The following is a 27126-nucleotide window of genomic DNA, read 5'->3' as shown; positions in this document are numbered from 1 at the left end:
CAGTTAATGAAATTTAAACATTTTAAAGCAGCAGTCGGCAACCTAAATTGACTGAAGATCTACTTTCCAAGTTTAATGTGAGCACGAGATCGACTTGTGTGTGGGGGGGCATGATGCATACACTTGAGACTAAAATGGATGTTTTGCATACAGGGTTGAGTTGAAACTATGCTCAGTCCAAATTGTAGGTCAGCTCTTATAAATAACTCTCTTTTACTCAACTCTTATAAAATACTTTGATACTTATTAAGAGTTGTTTTAAATTGCAAAAATAATATTTTGTTAACCAATATCAGAATATTTTCAGAAACAAGTATAATATTTGCTTTAAAATTGATAAAATTGTGACTAAAAAGTTCCAGTGATTATAAAAAGTCTGGAAAATTTTAAAATAACTTTTGATTTAGACGTTAAACCGAATTTTCCCCCCATAAATTAATGTTTAATAATTTAGTCAGAGAAAAAGTAGGACTCAAAATAGTGCCGCAATGGACTCATAATAGGCTTGAGATCGACCGTTTGATCGCGATCGACGGGTTTGCCTACACACTGTTTTAAAGGATTTATACATTTATTATCATTATGCATCAGTTCTTTTGCCAAAAATCTTTCTTCGTTTTTTTTCTTTTAAAAATAGAGGAATGAGAACAGCATCTGAAAAATCCTCGTTACCCAAGCTTTCTAATTGGAATGCTGCATAGTCAAGATAAACCATACCAGAAATCAATGCTTAAAAAAGCGAGCTAAAATATCAACATCTGCTACTCACAACATTTGAATGAATACATGTTCCAAACTCAAGCCCAAATATTTAAAAACAGAAATTCTGAAAAGTATGTATTAAAATAAGGAAAATGACAACTAGAAATCTTCATTGAAATATCAACAGCCCCTTAAAATCTGTATTATAATGACATAAATTGTTTAGAGTGGCTAGAAATTCCTATTACAGTAAAGAAAATACTCTGATAGTATTTTGATGTCCCAATTGGGTTCGCATTAAAAAGGTTTGACTGTATTTGAAACAGTTGGAAGTGTTTTGTATTATCATTACTAAACATGGTCACGCTTCTGATGAATTTTTCATTGCAATTCTGACAAATTATTGATGCATAAAAAGATTACCTCGCATTAAAATAAGAGTAATGTCATAGTTGATAAATGAATCACTATTAATATTGTTCTATTAAGATAATTTTCTAAAAATAATTTTTAAATATATCAAGGGTAGCATTATTGTTAGTTTTGTTTGGCTCCAGAAATTATATGCACTGGATTGATTATTTTCATTTTCGTTTTAAATAAATTAAAGAAAACAGAATAAAATAAAGTCTTTTTGATTTTATCACAGAAGAATATAAAATTGGTAATTGCTCAACTTGTATGACAAATATTAGAATAAAAGTCTTTTAAGAAAAATGTAAATACATAATATAAATGATAAACAATATGCATAGAAATAGAAAATCTAAACAAAGCAGTGGAAGTATGAAATATTTGTTAAGCAACTTCAAAATATTTACATTGCATAGTAAAGTGCTGTATGCAAGGTTTTCATGAAATTTTTTTTCTTCTTGCTTTCAGTAATGAGTAAATAATAAGAACAAATTTTCACCGGTATGTTCAAATGATAATAATAATAATTAATTAAAAGTTCAGAATCAACAATAATAAAGTTCAAACAGTACTAATTTAACAAGGTTAAAATATACTTTTTCTAAATAAATTAATTACAGCCAATGACTGTAAGCTTAATTATTTAACAAAAATTGATATAACATAAATAATCAAAATCACAAAATTACACTAAATTGCATTTTTTCACATTATAAAATAAATTTTTAGATTGATATAATTTAAACGACTAGATGTAATTTAAATGAATATTCAAAACCAAAGAAGCAATATAACACAGAAAACTGGAATATTCAGACATTGTAAAAAGTAATGTCACAAAAACTCAGACAATGCATATTTAAAAGAAATCCTTTTTCTTTTTTTTTTTTTAATCTTTTACTTACTTATTAAAATTAGTTTTTTTTTTTTTTTTTAATTTCTTTATTTATTGCTTTGGTAAATTCACAACAGCTTCAATTTTTTTCTTTGACTTTACATTAAAAATCATTATCTTGATGCAGCAAGGATTAGAACACACTTTTAATCTATTTTCTATAAATTTATTTTGTTGAAGTGTTACTTTAGCTCTTTTTATCTAACAAAATTGAGAAAAAGGTAATAAAATGATGCATAAAGTACTCAAATCTACAGCACTACTTAAGATTTAAAAAAAAAAAGCAAAAAAATTGGTAAGCATCAAAATAGTTCATATAATGAAAATGGATAAAAATGAAGAGTTGTTGCATTTTTAATCATTAAAATAAATAAATGAATAAATCCCTTGTGCTTCTTTTCAATTTGAAACAATAATTTTCAACTGTTTTTAAGATCAATTTCTATTGTTATGAAAATAATATATGTAAAAAATAAAATTTTTTAGAATTGTCTCATAACTTCTCATCAACATATCGAATCAGTACCAGTTTGAGTAAAAGAATAATAAATGCTTTTTAAATGCAAAAAGAAAAAGGAAAATCTTAATTGTTGAGCTTTAATTTTCTGTACAACGATTGGAGAATACTCAAGATAAGTAAATACATATACGACTTATCATAAAACCATAACAATATAACACGTGCCAATAAAAGATTATAAAAATACAATAAAAACATTGATTCACAATTACAATTAGAATAAGATAATATATAAACATAGAAGTATTACAAAAATACTTTAAAATTGGCAAGAAGCAGAAAATATATAAGTTTGAAAACATGTGCTAATATCATTTACAGTGGCTAACAGGGGGAAAAAAGCATTTGATAAGTCATACTTCATTATCTTTTTTTTTTTGCTGTTGTTGTTAGCATGGGCATAGCCACAGAGGGACAACTGCCCCTCCCTAGGAAAAAAAACCTCAAACTCTTACTCTTTCAGAATGTCACCAAAGATAATTCAAAATAGTAATTTTAGGACTTCAATTTTGAAAACATTCCGAGGGAGAGCCACATAACCAGTTTTCTGCCCTCATCTGACAAAAAGTAGCATAAAATGTTTTTTAGGGGAGAGGAGGAATATAATTTCAAGCGATTTCCAGCTTTTGAACAAGGTGGGTGGGGTGAGAAAGTAACTAAAAACCACTATCTTGTTGCACCAATGCTTGCCCCTCCCTAACAGGAATCTCCCATGTTTGTTAGAAAGAATCTTCCCCAACTGTAAATTGAAAACAATAGAAAATATGCAGTAGAAAGATAAATAACAAGCAATAGGAACAATATAAGAAACAAAAAATAAGCTTCATTTGTACTACAAAAATGAGAAGTACCTAATGTGCTAAAGAAAATACCAGTAAAAAATAACTTTGAATAGATCACACAGATGAAATGAAATTTCCAACAGTTCAACTCTATCTACATTTATTAAATCTTAGCTTTTATCAGTAAGATATTTGCAAAGTTCCCATAGGAAACATTCTCAAACAAAATGTCCCCAATCCTTGCAGAATTATAATAACTGATTAAATTATCTGTACTTTTTTCAAGTTTACACATAATACTTTTAAAATTACGAGGTTTTATCTAGAGGAAATTCAGAATCTTTTTCTTCTTAAAACAGAGCAAAATTGGAAAACATTTTAAATTATTATTTGTGAAGCAAAGCATAGTTTAAGTTTGATAGCATCATTACAAATTATTCAATTCCATATAGGCTAAAAATTTTATCAATTTACTTTAGACATTTATATTTATACTGACAAATCAAACCATAAAAACTAAGATATAAGTAAAACACTCAATGCTAAAAGTAAATTTTTAGCTGACATTAATAATAATCATTAAAATGCCATGAAACATAGTGCTGAACAGTTTTTATGAGGCCACAACGTCTTTTATCAATTTGCATATAAAAATGGAATTTTATCTTAAGACATTTTACATGAATATTTAAAAAAAAAAAAAGAAAATCTAATTATGGCATTAGGCCAAAGGCAGAGCTTGGTAAAGAGGTCCTTCACTAAGATTTTTAAACATTATATTAGGAGGAGGAATTGTGCCTGATGCATAATTAATCACTTTAAAATTTTCATTATTTGTGAAGCATACAAAAAGTAGCCACAATTTAATAAAACCACGTTGCTTTGAACTAAATTTATTTCATTGAGTGTTTACTTTTAAAATTTGATGCTTATTCTCAAATTCATTTTGATACACATCAGTTAATTCCTCAACCTAAATAGCTCTTTGGATCAAATTTTAACTAACTTAACTAATAGTAGTTAACATAAAATAATCATAATTACTTCACTGGCAGGTAATTGAATAAAATGAGTGTTGTAGACAACCAAAGCTGCATGTTTTGGACAAATTTATTTTATTAGACATCTTTCCTGTGTCTTGAATAGGACTAAAAATTCTAGCAGCAAACGAACAATATATTTTAATCAGGTTTCAAAGTTTGCTTTCTTTTGTATTTGCTCCTCATGAATTCACTCTGTCATGAACTCACTCCCAGTGGCGGATTTACAGGTTTGCCAGTCTCTCACAATGCAGTTTTCGGGGGCCCTTACAGATTAGCAGAACTGTATAAAATATTTTTCATTTGCCTTTTTGGGGCTTTTTTCAATTGCAACATTTTAGACATGGTAAATCCACTACTGTGTTCAACCCTAATCAGTTTTATTTTTCCTCCATTTTCCCTTAATGACATGAATGTACACAGTAGAATTAAATCAAGAGAGGCGGAAATTCCAAAATTGGGGTTTTGCTAACATGGTCAAATGCTAAATGTTTTTATATCCAAATTTTATTTTATCCTGACCCCCGCCCCCACTACACTGAAGAGTTTTTTCCCCCACAAAATCAACCTAAAAAATTTGCGACACCTAACCTTGTCAAATTTTTTGAGCACCTACCTTTATTCATTTTACCTTTGTAAGTAGAAAAATGACTCTTTTGGTGCGAGCGGCTAAGTTTAGTAAACAGTAATTATATTGAGTGGGAGTTACTCGATAACAGAATTTCAAGCTAATTTCTACTTGGTTTGATCTGCGAAAAAAGGCTTCCTAAGAAACGAGCAAAAATTTTGCACTTAGTATCCCATAATGATGTGCAGTTGCCATAGTGCATGAAACATGATGGGGAGACATTATACTCTGCACTGCGTTAGCATTTGTTTTCAGCATCCTCCAACCAAAGGACCTCTCTTCCTTACTCCAAGCATAAGATTAAAGTTGCCATCTTTTGGCTAATCCTATCGAAAATTGCCAAGTTTGGGGTCTATATACTGTTGTAGAAAAATAAAGATTAATGTATTGCTGGACGATTAAGCGTTACCTTTTCATACAAAAAAATTTAACTATACTTCAAAGTACATATGAAACGCTGCAGATACAAAGTGCAAACTCAACACTAACTAAGCTTTTGCTCCCCCCCCCCCCCCAGTTAGAATCTAGACCCAGCAGAGAATGTGCAGGTATATTTTTTATGTTGAGTTCGCCATTTGTTCTCCATCAACATATGTAAAAAGTGACACCATTTTTAGTGACGCTCTACCAAGAAAGTTTCAAATGCATTATTCTCAAAACCACCTTTTGTTGAATCGCCCTTCATACCTGCAAAGCTTTATATGTTTTTGATGCATTTTTTAAAGAAAAGGTTTAAATAAAAGTCTTGTCCTGCAAATCGTACTTTTTCTACAAAAGAATCTTTTATTTCTCTGTCCACCATCATTTTCATCTTATGATGGAAGATCTTGTGCCTCTAATACATAAATATATGTTTATGTGCATGTACATAAACCATTTTCATCCAGTTTTATATGCATTTTTGAATTTTCTGAAAAATCAGGGGTATCATTCTTCCTATCAACCCAACCCTTTCCATCCTGAAAGACAACCTGTCAAAGTCCCACATAATGAACACAGTTTAATTGCAAGATTTTTTTCAGATAAATAACTGGAACCTATAAATAGCAAAAAAGATAAAAGTAGCATTTTTAACTGCTGTGGCATAAAAAGGAAAAGGAGCATATAATCCTGAAACTTAATTTTGATCTGCATTTTCTTCATCTTCTTCAATCACAGCATCTACAGTAAGAGCAATATATTCTTGCCGTTTTCTTTCTAATTGATCTTTTACCTAGAAATAAAAATTAAATCATCAATGATGCCTTGAATGTTTCACTTTACACAAAGTCAAATTTTTTAAGATAGGTAATCTTTTTCATATTTTTTTAAAATACAGTATTAGTGAATATAAAATATTTATTGCAAAATGCAAACATATGATGACAGAGTTCGTACTCAGTTTCAGAAATAAAATGAAGGAGTTTTGGAGGAGTTCTGAAGAAGTAAAATGAGATTTTGAAGGAGTACTAATGGAGTGTCATTAAATGTCACACTTTTTTTCAATATATTTGACCATCAGCACCCTTTATCACTAAGTGGCACACTTCACCCCAAACTTCTCCTCTTGTCATGTCATATTTTTTACAAACATATTGTTACAATAACTGTGTGATGTCACTTTTTGTCACCCTCTCTCTTCCCCTTGTCACAATTTCATGAGCCCGTCTCCTCCTCAAAGCATGACATCACTTGTGGATGACCCTTTTTACAATATCATAACTGCAATTAACTTAAGATTAGTTTTTTTTTAACGCAATCACTTAATGCAGGACACTTAATGTAGTTTTAAATATTTAAATAATAATTAGACAACTTGACTTTTGCTGCTGAGAGTGTGGTAGAGGAAAAAACAAATAATCATAAAACTTGAAAAAATAACCAAGCACCATTTAAGCATGTTTTACTTCACTTATGAAATGTCTTAATCTTCTAATAAAAAATTCATCTTCAACTTTTATGAATTAACTATGATCAATTTGTAAATCGAAAAAAATGCACAAAATTACTATCGCCTTAGTGACGAAGTTAGTTGTCAATCGAAGTATTTTAAGTTTCTGTTATAGAGGAAGATTATGTAGTCTAGAACTAAAAAAGAAGGAGTTTTGAAGGAATTAAAACCAAAATGAAGGAGTTTCAAGGGCCCTTCAAAAAAATTTATAAATGAAGGAGTATTGGAGGAGTTTTGAAGGAGTGTACTGTGATAATGCATATCACATTTTTCACCCATTTACATTTTTCCCATGTTTTCGGTCATTTTAATCGTTTTCTTCCCCCATTTTGTTGTTTTTTTATTTTCTTGTGCATTCCACGTTTTCCCCGCGTTCCCCCGTTAAATTTCGCACACTTTAAGATATCAAATATGTGACTTATTCACTTTTCCCATCGTTTAGCTTTTTGTCAATTTTTCAAGCGTCGATCCGATTTTTTGCATCTTCTTGTCGGCCATTAAAATGGCGTAGCGTCCCCTTCCCTTCGTTGTTTGGGCGCCAAACGCACTCATTGGTTCCCGCGCATCGCCGCGTACCCGGATCTGATCGCTCATTTGCCGATTCATTTTTCCACCCCATTTCACTCGACTTGCTGCTCTCTGTCCGCTCGGTCGCAATTTTTGCGGCTCCGGTTTTTGTTCAACGATGGCGATGATGAAGCATCGGTCCACGGTGTCAGGGGACGGCCGTTGCTCGCCGCGAAATTGTTAAGACCTCAACATGAGGTGAAAGTCTTATTTTTTCATATATGTTTAAAATATAATAATCAAGACCGTTACTTCGTCGCAGCCGAAGATGAGAGCATAGAAGATCCATCACCTGTTTGAACGATGGCGTCCGATGGCGGCACGCAGAGTGCACCTGAATCGTTCCCTTAAGTAACTACCTTTTCGATGTTCTACATAGCATGAGGTGACGGCATGGATCCGCAATCACCTTGAAAGTACCCTGATTCCTTTTTAAGCGTGTGACGAGCTCAACATTGTCACCATGGAGATTACAGCCTGCACCATTTTCGTCTCAACGTACATCGGCCTGCAACGGGCATTTTAGCCATAAGCCATCCCTAAATAACACCCCACCATCTTCATAGCGAACTGTCCGTCCTCCGTCCATTTCAATTTAAATATTTCACCACCCTCCGCGAGAACTCTACGTTTTTTTTGACCTTTAACGAACTTTGCAACCCCTGCCAGCTCCGCCTTTTCTTTTTTGAACTCTTAAGTCTGGATTCCTCGCATTTGTTTTTTTTACTATGTGTGAAATGTTCTGGTGATCACCATGCCTAGTGCCTGTCTTTATGTCTGCGTAGAAGTTAACATAGAATAAAGAATGTATGGTAATTAATTTTGTGTTTTCTATCGTCTTCAACACACAATCCCCGGGTAAGTCTCTTTTAAATTTTGTTCTTTGGCATTCAAGGCAGTCGTTGGTCTGAGGTTATGCGCGGCTGCGATGCTTCCACTTCCATGGCCTAAAATCGTTATCTTTTTGGTTTTCGTATAACTTTGCAAAATTAATCGCGCGCATCATGACAAAATGGCGCCGTTTTTGACCAGGTCTTGAATGCCTTTTTTTTTTCCTGAAGTTGAATGCATATGCACTTTTGTTGTTTTTTTCATATGGCTTTTTGTATTTCTGTGATGTTAATGGGGGGATATATGAATTTTATATTTCTAATTTAGTTCAAAAATTTGATGTCAATTTTTATTTTATTAGTTGCATTTATTCTCATGTGTGCATGTGCTTTCAACAATATTTGCATTTAAAATTTTTTGTTTCTCATGATTGCACCGTGTGAATTAAGTGAAAATTATATTAGATGCTCATTGATTTTTGTGCTAAAGTAAAAGACGGCACATTTGTTGCCATGTCAACTGGTAGTACTCAAACCGACCCACCCCAAGGTGTGAATATGGCCAATGAGTCACCTCAAGGTGCTGTGGCGAGTAGGAATTTTAACTTCCCCATTCCCTCATATTCAGGCGAGCCGGAAACTGTTGAATTTTTTATATCACAAATTAAGGACTTGCAGAATTTAAACGGTTGGGATGATCCCACGACTCTTATGTTTTTGAAGTCAAAACTTTCTGGCTCTGCCTTGTATTTTTTTGCGACCAATCCCAGTTGCTTGGAGTCTATGACTTTTAACCAGGCTTGTGACAAATTACGTGCATTTTTCAAAATGCATACCCCTTCTTCTGTGTCCCTTTCAGAATTTCAAAACATCAAATTTGAAACTCATGAGAGTATTCAAAGTTTAGCACATCGTGTTGAACGTGCGGCTCACTCAGCATATCCTTTTATTACGGATAGTGCTGCTCTGACCCAAATAAAATCTTACCAATTTTTGGCGGCTTTACCATTGAATATCAAGGACAAACTACTTGATGTCGACACGTCAAAGTTTACCGATTTAGTCGACAAGGCTAATAAGTTACACTGTTTACATGTAACAGGCCAACCAAAATTGACAAATGCTATGACTAGTGCTCAAGTGCAAATAGATGCCTTGGCCGAAAATTTACGATCTTTAAGAACATGTGTCACTAAATTAATGTCAAATTGTCGTCTTTGTGGGGAAAGTCCACACCCACTTGTTGAATGTCCTTTATACATCCGCGTCTCTTCCGTTAATGAGAAAACTGTTTTGCCCAAACCCCAGCAAAAAGTCTCTCAAAATTCTAATAACACTTTTTGTGTATTTTGTGGTAGAACAAACCACTTAATGATTAATTGTCGGATTTACAATGGGGGTCAACCCCTTAACAATTTCTCAAATCAAGGTCAAAATAGGCCTCAAAGTCAAAATTTTTTTGCCCCTCGTATTCCATTTAGGCCACGAGGTAACTTTAATTTCCCCAACCATTTTGTTCCACCCCAACAATTTCTGTCGCAAAACAGATTTTGGTTTTCGTATAACTTTGCAAAATTAATCGCGCGCATCATGACATGTACAAACCCTGGATGAAAATGCATCCATCCTTTTAGAAAAAAAACTTCTTTAAAATAATATTATTCATTACAAATATATTATGCTACAGATATTTTTTGAAGGAATTTCTTTAAGTAGAAGTTGCTTCACGAAATGTATGCTCATTTTACACTAGCCACGACAGTTACAAAATTCATTATTCTTGTTATACAAACTGCTGCTAAGTATTTACACCAACAACATCTGTTTATCCCATTTTATGTCACATTGTATATTCAGACCTCTAGATGAATCTTTTTATGATGGAATAAGTGATAGCCGACCCAATGCATAAGTACAAGAGCCTGTTAGGTAATTTATGTTAAATCAATGCCATGAGCTGTAGTTAGAAATAAGTAGTCGAGAATTAGTGAATGTCATACAGTGGGAGAAACAAAACTTAAAAATTTAATTTCAAAAAAGAAAATGTAGCGTAAGTTATAACTTAACTGTCCATAAATCCACAAAACATTACTAGTAATGATAAAATTTAATTGCATTGATTTCCAATGTTCGAAAATATTTATATCTGAAAGGATTGCAATAGTATTACAGCAAAAAGAGAATATTTCTCCTAGTATAAATGCTGTCCCAGAAAAAAAAAAAATCTGAAGTGGAAGAAAAATTCATGAATTAAAAATGGAAGTATTGTCAATGCTCCATGTTACAATAATAATAAACAAGAAAATTAACAACTCAGAGAAAAACAAATAAGAAAATACTGACTTCATCTGTGAGAATAACAATTCTTGCTTCTACTTTAGGTTCCATCTTACACTGCTCATACTCTACTTTGTCGATGGAAGTTTTCGATGATTTGTCTTGAAATTTGAAAAGATTTCGTTTGGCCATTGCATCTAAGCTCACTCCTCGTTTTAAAGGTGCCCTAGGGGTGGACTGACTGCATTCCTCAAACATTTTTACAACACTGTGCCTGAAAACATCCAAATAGTATACTTTAGAGATACATATTGTTTTCACATCATTTTCTCCACTTAAATATCAAGTAAAGATACAAAGCAACTCCAATTAATGTAACTGAAAGAGACACAGCCATTTTAGGGAATATTTTCAGTTAGCCAAAAACATATATTACAATTTCATATCTAATTACACCATGCAATTCTGAAATGTTTTAAAAAGTTGAAACCAAAACAAAATTTCTTTCATAGAACGAAATCTATACCAATATCGTTATCGAATTAAGAGAAAAAAACATATTTTTGGCGATCCTTCTTATACAGTTAGCATGGATGTAAAAAGAGAATTTTCATTGGTACAACAATTGCATCAAAGTTCTAAAGAAAAAATTAAACTTTAGAACTGTTAGCATAAATTCTTCATTCTTTATTCTTCCCCACCTGGCAATCAATAAAATAATTTTTTACTTACTTATGTGATTTTGTAAAAATAAGTTTCTTTGTAAGCAATCATCAAGTTTTCACAGCATAAAACTCTATTGTAAGTTTACTTTCTATGGGTTACCATGTGGTGCACACTTTTCAAACTGGTCAAGTTCGTGAAATAATATTCAAAGTGAAATCAGTTTAATCGTTACAGCTATTATTTCATTTTACAAGCCAAAATACTGTGGTGTATCAAAATGAGACTCTTGAAGGAGGTCGTTCACTTTTCTTTGAGCATCTGGATCCTATCATCTTTGCATAGTCTATTCAGTCACCATTACTTGAAAAACCAAGGGTGATTTGATGAAATTGATAAGTCACTAATAAAGCGTTATGGACTTATTAAGTCCAAACTTTACAAATGTCCACTTTACAAATTGAATTTTGATTCAAATTTTTTAAGACATTAACTGTCCGGTGGAAATTGTTTCTTTAAACCGTTAATACCTAACATGTTAAATAAACTAGCTCTGTTACTTGTAATGTATTTACTTCCAACCCAAGACATTTTTTGGAGGATTTGATTATTCAAGTTATATTTCACAAAAAAAAAAAAAAAAAAAACTTATGACAGGCACAGAAAGTTTGAAACAATCATTTTTATGCCAACTGCTTATGGTGTTAAACTAAAATTAGGCAAGATACCTTCGAGATAAGCACACTAAGCTCTGACGATGACGACTTTTATGATGCACAACACCTGTAACAACCTTAATGGACTCGAAATGATTTTGGACAGCTGTGCGTAGTTCTGGACTCTCTTCTTCATTTAACTACATGAGGGAAAAGGTCAATTGTTAAGTAAACTGGAATAACAGGAACAGTTACAATTGGAAATGGGATTCTTTGTCAACATCTAGGATGCTTTTTTTTTCTTTTTTTAATTAAATTTTTAAAGTATTTTTGAAAAAATTTTCATAAAAATTATCCAAAAAACAACTACAAAGAAAAGAAAGAAAGCTACAATATTGAATTTATATTCACTCAGAAAAAATAATCGTAAGTAAAATACAATGTGTTTAAAGGTTATTTAAACCGAAAAACATTAACTATTTTTAGATGATAAATAGTTTTGAATTAAACACAGATGTAATGTACCAATTTCATCATCTCAACATAGTATCATCTGACAAAGTAAACTCTGTCACTAAAATGTACAAAGTAAATTCGAATTTCTAAAACTGAACTAATTGGGACTCAAGTATAGACATTAGACTAAAAATGTATAAGGTCAACAATAGTCGATTAAAAATTGACGAACTTTTCATTCCAGTTATGCAATAAAGTTTGCAGTATAAATTAGTTTTATCTAAAACCAATCTATAACAGATAACTGCCAATGTCCCCAAATGTTACACTAAGGTCTAAATTTGGTTCAAATTTTACCAAAAGTTAAAAATTTGGACAAATCGGAATTTTGTCCCCCAAACAGAAAATTATCAAAAATCCTCTACTACAAGACTTTTACTTAAAAAAAACCAAAAGAAGAACAAACTGAATGTGTTTAAGGAGTACTTTTAAGTTTTGAAAAGGAGGTGAAAATGTGATGGAAATTATTTAATTGCTTTAATATACTTTTTTAACTATTCAACTTAGTTTAAGGCAAAAACTTGTATCATCCCAGAAAAAAAATCAAATGTCTGTTAACACAAGACATTTTTTTTTTCACCATGATAAATGAATATAAGTAGTTTATTTACTTACCAGGACTTCACATTCCTTCAAAGCGTCATAACCATCACGACCTTGATGCATGTACATTTTAGTGGCTAGACGGTATTTCTAGAAGAAATTTTTTTAACTTGTCACTCTCACAGTCATAAACAAAATCAACAAAATACTAAAAAACTAATAAAATTTACCAAAATAAGGTCAATTAAATTGTGACTAATACAATGTTCAAGACATAATTATTAAATATAAAGCTTAATAGATAAAACTCATTGTACTCTTTTTTTATTATTATTATCCCAAGGGGTTATTTACACCAGGATTTTGTTCTCAGAAGCCAGGGTTCTAAACTTTTACTTCAAAATTTGCCATATTTAGTCAAGTTTCCAAGAAAATTTCAGTTTAAGGGCTAATGACTGACATTGGTATAATTTTGATCCAGTAAAGAAATAATTTAGATGCAAGCATGCTAGAACACCCAGAGCTCAAGAAGTTGAATTTTTATTGTTGTTACTGTTATTACTTCCCATGATTAATGCACTACCATTTTTTTTTTAAGTGTAAATAACCCCTGTAATTTTTTACACTATATTAAGATATTTCAAGTTAATTAGTAGATCTGAAAACAATTATTCTTTTCTTGTGATTAAACCGTCCATCTCTTGTGCTTGGAATTTTTTTGTACTTCTTATTCCACACTAGATGATTTCACCAGAATATTTATAATGTAAGTGAAATAGTTTATTTAAAACTAGATGTCAGATCTATCCAAATATATGCATCTGTGATACATATTTTGAACTCTTAGCTTAGCTACTTATGCTCTTTGTGCTCCTTGTGAGTAGCTTGTGTGGCGTGCAGTGGTAAATTATTTTAAAACGTGTACAGAGTTAGAAAGTGGATGGAATTCTAATTTTAATCCAAGTAAATGGTTGGCATCACCTTGAAAAATAAACTTTTTTAATTTCAAAAATAAAAACTGAATACTAATATTGTGCATACATCTGTTTTTATATAACTTTCCTAAAAAAAAGGAAAAGAGAGTTGGGGGTAAACCACATACAAACTTTAAGCAGAAACATAAAAGTTCTCTCTCACTACTTTTTTTTAAACATTAATTACATACAGATTAACAAAAAAGTTTTTTGTGTCATTTGCTAAATGCTAGTTTTTAATGTTAGATTTCTAAAAATAAAATCAAGCTTATGCATTCATTTACTGTTCAAACTTCCCTATAACATAAAAAATATACACACCTGATTCATATCTAAATATTCGTCACCTATTCTTATGTAACGTGGATCGATACGACTTCCTGGTGGCTTTTTAGGGTCAAATGCAAAACTAACACCGGAAACTTGAGGAAAACGACCTTCTAGTTTTGGATATTGTGACACCGAATTTTCTAAAGCCAGGTAAATATTCTCCCCTGAAAATAATATTAGAAAAATAGTATTAATAAAATTATTTACTTACATAGATACAGCAAACTAACAGATTTCAGAAGATCACATTTGAAGTATAAAGAAATTTGAGGTACTTAGAAATCAGTAAAATAGGAACTAGTAACAAAAATTATTTTTTTTACAATTTACAACTATTTAAAAACTGATGCTGTGGTTTCTTGCATTTCGGGACCAAAAATTTAAATTTGACAGGTAGTATAAATTTTTGGCATTTCTTTTTGTATTCTGATTTATCCAAACCAGAAGCCCTGACTCAGCACCCCCAAAGGTGGTAATTTGGAATGGAGACTTGGAGGACTTTGTGACCACAAACACCTTTAACATGCCCCAGTCACCATAACCAAACATGAGGGATCTTTCACCAGCTGGCATTGAACCTGGAACCCTCCAGTTACGAGTCCAACACCTTCCTGATTAAGTCACGTCAGCCTCTTATTTCCAGCAATGTGCCCACATGTAGCTTTGATTCTTAATGGTGGTCTAACAGAAAATGTTTCAGAAGAGTAATGAGAAAGGGTGTTTAAGTTGGTACGAAAACAGCTTTTGCTTGGAATTTCTAACCAGTTCTCACCTGGGGCATTGAGCACAATCATGGGGTCCATCATTGGCAGCAAATTGACTAAATCCCTGAGCGTGAAATCTCCTTTGGGCAGGATACGATCGGCACGAAGCGTCCCTGAGTTGAGGAGGGCCAAGTCAGAGTGCGTTGATGACAGCATGACATCTGCTATGAAATTGCCTGAAAATAGAGATTTTATGCAAAATATCAGTAACAAATCAAAAGTAAATATTATATGAATAAAATCTTGAATTTGTTTTTGACATGTTAAAGTTTTTACAATCAAGAATCTCAATACTCTGTACTTCTAAAATTTATAATTTTGTAAAAACATTCTGTTTATCTTTTCAGATTTTTCATTCAATCTCAGATTAAACACTTCTACCAGTTCATGGATTGGCATAAGCTATTGTATATTTTTAATAGAAGTTTATTATGTTAATTTGATGCTCTTTTGCTCACTCATTTGCTCACGTGAACTGTATTTTCAGAAAAAAAAAGGGGCAGGAATGTAATAGTTTTGAATGAGAACGGATCTTTTGCCGTAAATGTCACTTATAAAGCATATACAGAACAAATTGAGCACAATTTCTTGAAGCTTGGATGTGTTGACGGATCAAAATTTGAAAGAATTCAAAAATAAAGAGGGTGAGCCCTAACAATGGACCAAAATGTTAAAAAAATCATATTTTCAAAACTACTGCTCATATTACAAATGCTGGACGTGTGAACCTTTTGTTACAAGATAAATATCTAATCTGAAACCCAGTTCCTTCCACACACTGTTTGATTTCCTTTTATTAGCTTGTGTTTAAAACAGGGTTTGTCACTTTGAATGCCGTAAACACTACAAAATGAAAAGAATCCTTTTTGCAGCACTGCAAACCATTGCGCATGATACTCCAAAATATGTGGAAGAAACTGGAATACAGGTTAGATGCAAAAAAGGCTAAACATGGAGCATTTATAAGCGAACATTTTCCCAATGTGCTCCAGATGTGGTTCCAATGGACGGGCAGGAGGTAATTGCCCCCTCCCCCCCATTGGAAAAGTCTTGGGCAGGGGGCGAACCTTTTGGAAAAAGCAAAATTAAATAAATAAATGTGCTAAAATAATGTAAAAAAGCAGTGCTGTAGGTTCGAAGTTGGACTGATTTTGGAGAGAAGGAGTCTGAGCCGAAATTAAAAGGTTAAAAATTCCAAGAGTCGGAGTCATTCTCCCTCAATGCTGTAACACTGCCAGTGATTGCAGGGTCAGAGTGAGAGTTGGAGTCGAACTGATTTTAGGGTACAGGAGCCAGAGTTGAATGCTCTACAATTTCCGAAGTTGGAGTACGCCATTTTTCCTCTGACTCTGCAGATCTGCAAAAAAGGTCCATGTAGGGAAATTTTAGGGTTAGACGTAGAATTTACATTTTTTCCCCTTGGTCCGGAAAGTGAACTAAAACTTAAAATGAGAAAATATTACAGATTTCAACTGGAATGTTCAATTGAAACTAATCGTTATGCATTTTTGAATTATGAAATGTGCCCCAAAAAATTTAAAGATAAAAAAAAGTAGGTAAACAGGAAATAAAAAAAAATAAAAAAAAACATTACAGAAGAGAAATTAGTGCAATTGATGTTTATCACTTTGATACTAAAAAGTTTATTTATGGAGTAATATCGTCAGCACCATGCTGAACTAACGAATGTGAAAATTGGCTCTTTTCAGGAGAGCCGAAACAATATTTTTGTCCACCAGACGCGTTTCATTATTTTCAGTGTTTTAATTTTTATAGATATCTTTAAGTGTAAACTTGTTGTTTGAAGAAATTATAACTAGTAATAGCCCTTTTTGAGTACTACGGCAAACCATTGACTACGGAAAACCATTATGAAAAACGCGATTTTTCACATTCATTTGTTTAGCATGGAGTTCTTTTTTTTTTGAATACACACAAACACACACATTACTTTCGTTTTGTACATTCAAAAACTTAGAACCAGGGTTCTGAAGTTGAAGTCAGACTGATTTTAAGGTAAAGAAGTCGGAGTGAAGAGTCGAAGGTTTAAAAATTCAAGAGTCGGAGTTGATCATTTTCCCTTAAAGTCTGCAACCCTGCCAGTTCTTGTGGAATCGGAGTTGAAGGCTTCAAAATTCCCAAAGTCGGAGTCAGTCATTTTTCTTCCAACTCCGCAGTCCTGCTTAGTAATACTGGTGTGACTATTCATTTCAATAATTTAAATTTTGCTCACTACATTTTAACTTTTATTTTCTATTTCAAACATGCTTCGCTGGCCCACACATTTTCCTCCAAATAGTCATCTGCACGATATTTTTAAAAACTAGAAATGAAATATTTTGGCAGCCCCTATGAAATTATGCTGATTATTTATCTGATCAAACCAAAAAAGAAAGAAATGAAAAATCATGGATTTATTTTTTTACTATTCAATTGCAAAATTCAATGCAAATGCCTGACTGCCTGCCGGCTCCATCCACCACCAACTATGCCTAATCTTTTTAAAACTTTTATTATCATAGAAAATAATTAAAAACCGTAAAAATTTGCACTTTTTACAATTTTTTTATCACAAATTTTTTTTATCTGTCTTCAGTTTCTTTTTGTTATCAACTAAAATACTAATAATTGGTTTTAGCAAGCAAGGTTTTTCAAAAGATTTTCAATTTTTTCTCTTGATTCTGCTTTTGAAAGTAGCAAAACTTAGTAGTTGTGATTGTTTTCTTTTTTTTTGCTTTCCCCAAGTTATCTCGGAAAAATAAAATAATGAAATGAAATATAAATTTAGTTATACATGTCTTCTGACCCGCCAGGTTCATTTTAATATAAAGTTAGGCATCAGGCTCAAGTTTCTTTTGTATTATTTTTTACTTAATATTGGTTATTCTTCTGCTTACTTAAGGTGTGGGTTTCGTTGTTCCCAAATAAATATTTTGAGCAAGTGGGTGAGCGCTGCTATACCCTTGAGCCCTGGAGTTGCCACCCCATAAATTTGCATTTTTAAGATTGATGACAGAAGGGGGGAGGAACCCTCAATATCTTAATTGGTCACTAATCCCATCACCCTAATGTTTCCAAACATGACTTACAATTGCGGTTTTGATACTTTTATTTTGAAACATTTTCCTGGATGCACCTCGACTCTCACTCCCTATAAAATACCATTACAGATCGACTAAAATCTCGTTTATTGGACTTCAATTCTTTAAAATTCTTTCGGAGTGAACACCCAAACCCTTCTCTCCATGAACTCACCGAAGATCATCTAAAACTGCGTTTTCAGAACTACAATTTCAAAAATTTTGAGTTTCAAAAATTCAACCCCAGACCCCCTTAATTTCTGTAAGTGCAGCATTATACTCACAACTAAACTCCTGTTGTTAAGTCTCTCTCTGCATAACTCTGTAGAGCACACATTTATAATGATTTTACATCATATTTAGATTTTTTGTCAAATTCTAATTCTCAGACAGTTCTAGTTTATTGATCTCGAGATTAACCAGCTCACAAAAGCCTAGTTTCATGTTTTTAATTTTAAATTTGATTTTTTTCCTACATATTTTATTTTATCTATTTAAAAACTTTTATTTTTTACTTTAAATTTTTATAGGGATTTCATGTTGTTAGATGCTTGAATAATTAGTTTCTTTATCCCCTAAATTAGGGGGGGGGGAGGACCTTGCAAACTAAAATTTGGCCCCCCTGTCGGGCAAGCTTGCCCCCCCCCCCAGTCAGAGATTTCCTAGTGCCACTGCTGATGTGCTCACATATTCCACATTTGTGTAATTGAACTTTGCATACTTCTCTTTGAATTCATGAATTATTTATTGTAATATGTGCAGTAGTTTCGAAAATATGATTTTTTGAAAATTATCTTTGTAGTTTTGAAAATATTAAATTTTGTCTATCATCTATGCCCACCATGCATGATAAATTTTATAAGAAGTTAGCAAATATATTTTTGGATGTTTTATAATAAAAAGATACTGCAGTCTAAAGTTTACCTATCCTACACTGGTGTTGCAATCTAGTCAAAGTTATTTAGTAACTTTTCAAAATCATTCAAGTTTTCGTCAGAATTTTAAATTTTTTATGCCAAAAATAGGGGTAAATTTCCAAGTAATTTTGACATAAAAATAAAGGTTCTGTGATCATTTTTGGATCTAATATTCAACAAAATTAAAAAGGGTCATGTAAATGGTCTGGCCAATCACAAATACAGTATAATTGACACAGCACAAAACATAAACCTCAGACTTTCCCAACATGAGATCGATAAAAAATCTTCTTTATTGCTCAAAAATTTTTGATTAAAACGTTTTTTAAGTGACCAATTGAGGCAGTGAAAAAAGGATGGAAGTGGTAAAAGTAAAATTTTGGAGATAACTAGTACAAATAGTAGGTGAATCTCTCCTCTGTCTTGGGACAAGAAATAGTGCTAGTAGCCCTGGTAGATGCTGCTGTACAGCATGATTTAGAAAAAAAAAATCAATGAAAGCCTACCTAGGAAGTTATCTTTAAACACATTTTACTCAAAACTTGAAAATGTCCACTTACATCCCTTTGCTTCTCACTGCCTCAATTTATGAGTGTTTAATAATACAAAAATTTTATCCTTAAATGCTAAAGTAACTGCAACTAAAAACAAAATGTCTTTCTGATAAGTACCTTCATTAGTAGCATCCTTATAACCAGAATAACATAATGACAATATTTCCAGTAAGACAAATTACCTATATTTGTTTCCTGAGTTCTAATGCTTGAAAAACGGGCATCTAGATCTGTGGAAAAATGACCAAGCACTTCATCCATTTTTCCGGCGACAATATCTGCAAAAAAAAAACTAAGTCACCCTCAAAACTTTTGCCACTGAATGCAAGTTCTTTATGGACAGACCAGAAGCTCCAGATGATATTTATTACAGAAAACTAAAAACATTACGAACGGACAAAAATTATGATACAAATATTACTCACAAAAATAAATAAGCTTACATACTAAAGCTTCTGCATTAGTATGTATGTATGAATTACAGCGTTTGTTACAGCTTCAAAAGGGAAACTAATCCCCCACGATCACATTGTTTGATTAAATTGTAATTATCTACAGCTAATTCCCTGTCTTGGACCATTTTTTCACAGCATTCAACACATTTTGTATTTTTTTTCACAATATGTGCACAATACTGCCGTGTGCAGGTAAAGGGCAGTACTGTCCAACCACAGATTGTATGGAATTTTCAAACGTCCAGATGAGACAAACCTATCTGAATGAGGGGGAAAAGTAAAAATTTGATGCGTGTATTCTGCTCATTTGAATGAGATTCTGCTTCTGCAAAAGCTGACATCGCTAAAAATAATAGATTTGTCCATTTCTGGCTGTAAAATGGATGTTTGTCTTTCCATACAATCCGTGGTAAGACAGTAACTGCAAATTTTGCATTTTTCATTTTTTTGTATTTTTGTCATCTATTGTACGTTGTCGTCTTTATTGTATAAGCTCACTTATTTGGTTTCCCCTGAAAAAAAGGCGCGAAAAAATATCTCCAAAACTCATTTCTGCAGATACTGCCGTTTACCTGCACGTGGCAGAATACCCTGCTAAATAAGTTAAAACTTGTATTGTTTCCTTTATATTAAATATGTCACCATCTGAACAGATATATTACAATCATAGGAGCTACATATGTGAGCTCAATTTTTCAATTCACTGATTGATATTAATTTATTGAGAAAAAAAAAAGAAACTCGTTTGGCTTCATTAAAAGCAAGGCACTCTTATTACATAGTTTTAAAGACATGACCTTGGCAATAATATTTGTATCGAACAAGCTAAGCTAATAAGAAAATGTTTTCAAAATTCAGATAAACAATTACAAATAACGTTCTTTATTTATTTATTTATTTTTACTTTTTTTTATTTATTTTTTTTATTTTATTTTATTTTATTTTATTTTTTGCTCCTCTCACTCTGTTTTAGACAAAAAAAAGTAGAAGTTTGTTTGGTGTTACTGAAATATAATCAACATACCTGCAAAAAATTATTCAAATGTAAAAGAAGCTGGATTAGGCTAATCTGCAGCCGAGTTCAAAATGAGAAATTGCTGCTTAAAGTTTTGCACTTCCATATATTTGACTCAGACGCAATTTTTTCAGTGTGTTTTAAAAATATTTCTCAACGACAAATGATCATAAAATTTTGTATTAAGGTGATGTATGTGAGAAAGAAACCACCTGGTGACTGTAACTCAATTTCAGACAAGTGTAGATGTGACTTTTGTGTGACTTATGTGCCGCATATGACTGCTGACATCAAAAGAAAAAAAAAATTTTTCAAGTTATACTATTGATAAAGATTGCTGGAATCAAATTCAAAAAAAGATTGTGCAGTTTGAATTCGAGATTTCTAGGTTTAAGAAAAAAAGTTCATTTTAGATAAACACGGGGAAAAGCATTGAATTTGCGCTATGAAAGCAGGGAAATTGAAAAATTTTAACATAGAGGTTTTTGAGAAAGGCAGGTTTGGGATAAACAGGTTGGACTGTACACAAGGCCGCGCCATCCCTATGTGCAAGGTCGTGCAGAGCACGACGGCACCAGAGCCAAAAAGGCGCCGAGCTCTACAAATCAATGCTCCAAATGACAGAAAAAAATACCCAACCAAAAAAATAAAATTGAACTATTCATTTTTCTATTAAAGTACCTGTAAAATTATACTGCTCATTAAAACAAAAAATCCTCCTTGTTGCCTATCTATAAGGGGGAAAAAATGCCTTGTTGTGTCTGAATATGCTATTCAGAAGCGCAACCTATTACACTGAAAACACGTGATGCTAATTAATGCCATACATCGGCATTTTTCTTCATATGTGGAGCCATGAACGTTATTTCTTTATGTCTATAATTTCACTGGGTCGAGCATACGAAGCAGCGCAAGAAATTTGCTATTCCCCATCCCCATTTTTGTTCTTGCGGTGAATATGTTATAATTTGAGCAATATGTCTTTTTGTGATTTTTAACTAGTCTTTGGTAATTTCACTGCATCATGTTATCATACATTAAAAAATACGGTAAGCACATTTGCATACTATTTACTTGTGCGTAACATGCATTTTTGGAGACAATAATTTAGATTAACTTTTAGTTCCGAAAAGTAAAGACTTAACCAAAATTACTCAATTTCTTCATTCCCTTTTTCTTTAACTATTAGTGCATTAAATTTAAGAAAGAGTGTTGGACAATGTGTTTGTTTTAGACATTAAATTCAACGCCTTTTTAACGACTTCGTAAGTTGGAAGTATTCGCTTTAACGACAAGTTTCAGTATCAGATTTTAAAGCGGAATATACTCTGCAATATACACTCTGCAATATTATCCATTAATTGAGATTTATAATCAGTCACCTCCTGTTTCGTGGCGCAACCAGAGTTGTCCAGAGGACACCCATTTGGTTGCATTGCCCGTGCCCCCTCCCCTTCAGAATGCTTTGTTAAATGTTTTTCAAAAATATTTACTTCTGAAAGGGGGGGGGGGACGCGTCCAACAATGTGATTTTAATAAGGAAAAAATAATGATGTTCGGTTAAAACTTTAATATCCACAAATTGGTCAGCTACTCCCCCTCCGTCCTATTTCTTTTCTTTTTTCTAGTTCGCCTGAAAATAAGAAATTTTTTAAAATGCTACTCTGTTGAATCACTCCCCCCCCCCTTCCGCTAAAAGCATTTAGAAGCATCTCAAATTTTGTTTTCAGATCTTCAATTTTACAAAATTTCAAGAAAGCTCCTGAATCCGAAACAATATCACTTGAAACTCCGTTCAAAAATCACTTAAATTGCGTTTTTATAGCTTCAATTTCGAAAGAATGCCGGCCCTAATGTCACCAAATATGGTCTTACAATCACGTTTTTAAGACTTCATTTTCAGAAACTATTCGGGCAAAGTCCTCCGAACCTCCTTTCTTAAATATTATATTAAATTTTTCATAAGTCTTTTGAAAAACCCAAGTTAGAATAGCCTCTGAATCACTTCTCCTAATATCATAGAACACTGCTTAGGTTTTTAGGACTTTAATTTTGAAAAACAATTCAGGGGGGGGGGGAGCTCCAGAATTCCCTTCTTATAAAAATCTTCAAAGTATCTTTAATTGTGTTTTTGTTTAATTTCAAAAAATTAGTGGGGAGAAAAGGGAAATTGATTTCTGTCTAGTTTTCAAAGAAAAAAAAGTGATCGGGTAATCTCAGAGTTCCATTCCTTATTCTAACGTCTATAGATATGAACTATACAATCATGTTTTAAGGCTTCAATTTCTATACATTTCCGCAGATCGCCTTGTACCCTTTTCCCCCCGTATAAAATTGCGTTTTTCAAACATTTTCCGAGGAGAATCCCCAGACCCCTCTTATTAAAAGAGTTTTTTTTTCAATTTGTGCCCCCTAAACCTATTTTTTAGTTGCGTCACTGCTCTTGTTGTCATGTTTTGACAGACATAAAAGTTTTATTAATCATTCATCACTTAGAGATTGGATAGATATTCAAAGTGGCTTTAACTTGGATATTAATATATTTTCTTCTTCCAAACCGCATTAGAATATCAGAGGAGCTGCTGAACTGAAAATAATTTCGAGATATGAAGTAAAAACGTACACCATATTGCGAAATTAAATATTCACACTTTTTTTGTACATAAACTAAATGCCAAACGTATTTTTTTCTGTTTTATATTTGTCTACAAAACCTCCCACCAGGTGTTAACTATATTTTCCTCGAATGGCATAGCATTAAGGCGCTCAAAAGACATTTGCACGACGGCGCCAATTAGGCTTGGCGCGGCCCTGACTGTACATTTAAACTTCATACAGTAAGCTCCCGGTTATCTGCAGAATAGGGTAGCACAGAAACAGCGAATAAGCGAAAACCGCGGATAATACAAATAATAGGTAAAAAATGATACTACTGTCTACAATAGCTAAAAAATATGAATAACACTCACACACATACATTTATATTATATCTAAAAATATTGCTACATAGCATCGACTAATATTCAATGTAAAAAATATACATATTTAAAAGCTAAAAACAAACAATGACACAATTATAAGTTTAAAAAACATTTAATGACCGATAAAATTTATTAAAAAACCTTAAAACACTTGCGGATAATCCAACCGCCGATAATCGAAAGTTGACTGTACTCCAAAAAAGTATTAAAAGTGCTCTACATTTAACTTCAATTTCATTTGAATTGACAAAATAAAAACAGAGAAGTTACTTTACTATAAATAAAATAGTAAATTTCTCTTACCTCGATAAACAGAAAGTTGCTCTTTAAGTTCTTCATCCTCACTAAACTTAGAGGTAACTTCGACTTTTTCAACATTAATCTCAGCTGGATGTGTGTTGAAATTTAAAGATATTTTCGAAAATTCTCTGAAATCCGTGCCGCTTTTTATTATCATTTTGCCATTGACCTGCAATTGCAAAAAATAATAGAAATTAGTAAATTCCATTACATGTTTCAAAGCAGTGTTAGAAATAAGAATTTTATTATTTCTAACACTGCTATAATTTCTGAAATAATTTTGAGGCAAAGATTTCAAAACTTATATGTAACTTTGACGCCAAAAATTTTGTATTGCATCTGACTACTTCAAACTTATTACAGTCCAAGGGCAGATCCAGCCTCTGGTTTTGGAGGAAATCATTATGATAAAATGAGTACATAAATTAATACTTGAGTACAAAAATAGGCAGTCTGGGCCACCTCCCCCAGTAACTTACTGCAAAGGAAGTTCTCAAAATACAGTTTCAGGATTTCTATGGTCACTTTAAAGCAGGGTTTGAACATTTGGGAACAGGGTCTGCTCATTTGGGTTTTTGATGAAATACTCAAGTTTTTTCAGGCTTTTGATGAGAAACCTGGAATTTTCAGGCTTTTTCAAAAATTGTTTTAATGTCAATTTCTAAGCAATGTATCAAACTACTGCTTTGTTACTTTTATTTTTCACAGGGCTATATATAATTTAAATCATGCATCCAATTTTACTCAAATATATTGTAAAAGATTATCAAAATTATTTTTTCCAAAACAAGACCATTTAAGAAGGAAACATTTACCTCTAGTCAGAAACAAACTGTGTGAGTAACATTTTGAGAAAGGTGCTCCTTGTAATTCCAAAATACATTATGTAGTAATTTATTTTTTGCAATTTGTTCTCACAACCTATAATTTAGTTTTAAAATAAAGGGGGACAGCATAAAGCATTAACAGGAATAGGACAAGAAGGGACAAATCAGATTACCTCTTTTGCATGTTTTTAACTTCTTTTAAGTATGAACAGTTTTGCTGAACTTATACTTCTTCTCCTTTTCAGAACATTTGAATTATAAACATAGCAAAAATCAATCACATTTACAAAAACTGAGTTGTAAAACTACCAGTTTCCTACTGATTAGGAATCTTTTGTTTGATCATTCCAATCATTTATTTCATTTTTCTTTTCTTTTTTTTTTTTTTTTTTTTTTTGGGGGGGGGGGGGGGGGGGTTACTAGTATTAAATGAATTGATTTTATAGAATAAACTTTTTGTTTTGTTATTGTTGTTGTCTTAAAATACAACTAATGAATTACTCATGAAGCCCATGATTACAAATTTTTCAAAATCTTTTTTGTAAAAACAATTTCCAATAAAATGTATCACAAAAACACTATCATTCACTGAGGTAACAAAAATCTCCTTAAAAATGTTTATGTTCTGATATTATTTTAATTAGTTCAATTTCAACCAAAAAAGATATACTTTTGTAAATCGTATCACAAGTTAAAATTTTAGGAGGGTCCTTTTTCCCCTGGGAAATTTTTTTAACATAAAAAATATCAGTCACTTTTTGTTTTTCAAAAATGTGACTGTTTGACTATTGAAGGTCAGATTTTGCTTAAGAAAACTCATATACCAAAGGCTACATTGAAAAAAAAGTGCCAAAGAATTAACCGCCAGCATAATAGAAAAAAATATCAAAAATTTTGCTTTCTCAATTTTAATGCCCAACAGGTATCCTAAACAACCACCTGTAAAGTTTTTGCTGCCATATGAAAAAACACTGTATCTTAATTAACAAGAACTGATATTGGAAGTAACAGAAGCACGTACAGGAATTTGTTTCCCAAGGAACCCAAGACACATAATTATGAAAACACTCCAAATTTAAGTTTGAAAATATTAAAATCCTTATTCACAAGGAGCATTTTTAAATTTATTTTGGGAGGGACCCGGGTCTCTTCAGCTTCCTCCTTAAATATGCACTTGGGAGGTAAATAAAGCAATGTGACATTTGGCAATACATTTGTCTGCTTGGCGATGAAAATATTAGAAACAGTCTCTTTAAATGATATTTTTTGCATGAATGGATTTTTTTTTTCTGACTTTTGAGATCTTTTTCTAAATTCATATTAAAAATACTAATTTTTAAAAAACAACAATCAGTACAATCTGAAAAGAGGAAGTGTGAACTTTATTTCATGTAAATGTAATTAATGCTTTATGGTGGTTGTATCTGAAGGGCAACCAAATTTTAAAGAAACAAAACCCTCTGCCTGCTTAGCCTAGTTCAATACAAGCAGAATAGCACATTCAGCAAAAAGACGGCAAATGTTAGCAATAAAATGACACTCTTCTTTATTTACTCAGGCTATTGGTTCTCATGAAATGAGGTTTATATTCATGATATTTATTAGTAGTTACACATACTCAAAGAAATAAATACTCATAGAAATAAGTTTACCTTTTTTATTTCATACACGTGATCATGTCCTCCCAAGATTAAATCTATTTCATCCACGTTCTCGGCAAGTCGGCAATCATTAGGTGTTCTCATGTGGGTTAAAGCTATTACAAAGTCAACATTCTCCTGCAATACAGAAAAATATATTACATTATGCAAATATTTAATTCAAAATCTAAAAATATATGTACAAATAAAAATTCAACTAAAAAATCACAAACACACAGGAAAATATATTTATACATAAACATCAATACATCAGAGGCGTCCCTAAGCATGTATGTCACCTGGAGCAGTAATTTATAGTGTTATCT

General features: G+C 32.1%; 1 protein-coding gene across 1 annotated transcript in view; it reads right to left on the bottom strand.

The window, feature by feature from the left end:
• Positions 1–27126, bottom strand: part of LOC129220362 (trifunctional nucleotide phosphoesterase protein YfkN-like) — a 44269-nt gene continuing 17143 nt past the window's right edge. Inside the window, exons 5-13 of the mRNA XM_054854770.1 lie at positions 26813–26938; positions 24337–24502; positions 19765–19860; positions 15040–15207; positions 14259–14431; positions 13036–13113; positions 11977–12104; positions 10652–10859; positions 1–6194 (exon numbers count right to left, since the gene is read on the bottom strand). Of these exons, the coding sequence (XP_054710745.1) occupies positions 6099–6194; positions 10652–10859; positions 11977–12104; positions 13036–13113; positions 14259–14431; positions 15040–15207; positions 19765–19860; positions 24337–24502; positions 26813–26938 (1239 nt within the window). The 3' untranslated portion in view covers positions 1–6098. The remainder of the gene's footprint in view (positions 6195–10651; positions 10860–11976; positions 12105–13035; positions 13114–14258; positions 14432–15039; positions 15208–19764; positions 19861–24336; positions 24503–26812; positions 26939–27126) is intronic.

This window comes from Uloborus diversus, chromosome 4 (genome assembly GCF_026930045.1).
Source record: "Uloborus diversus isolate 005 chromosome 4, Udiv.v.3.1, whole genome shotgun sequence".
NCBI lineage: Eukaryota > Metazoa > Arthropoda > Arachnida > Araneae > Uloboridae > Uloborus > Uloborus diversus.
The sequence above is the reverse complement of the archived record's forward strand: the minus strand, read 5'-3'. Positions and strand labels throughout refer to the sequence as shown.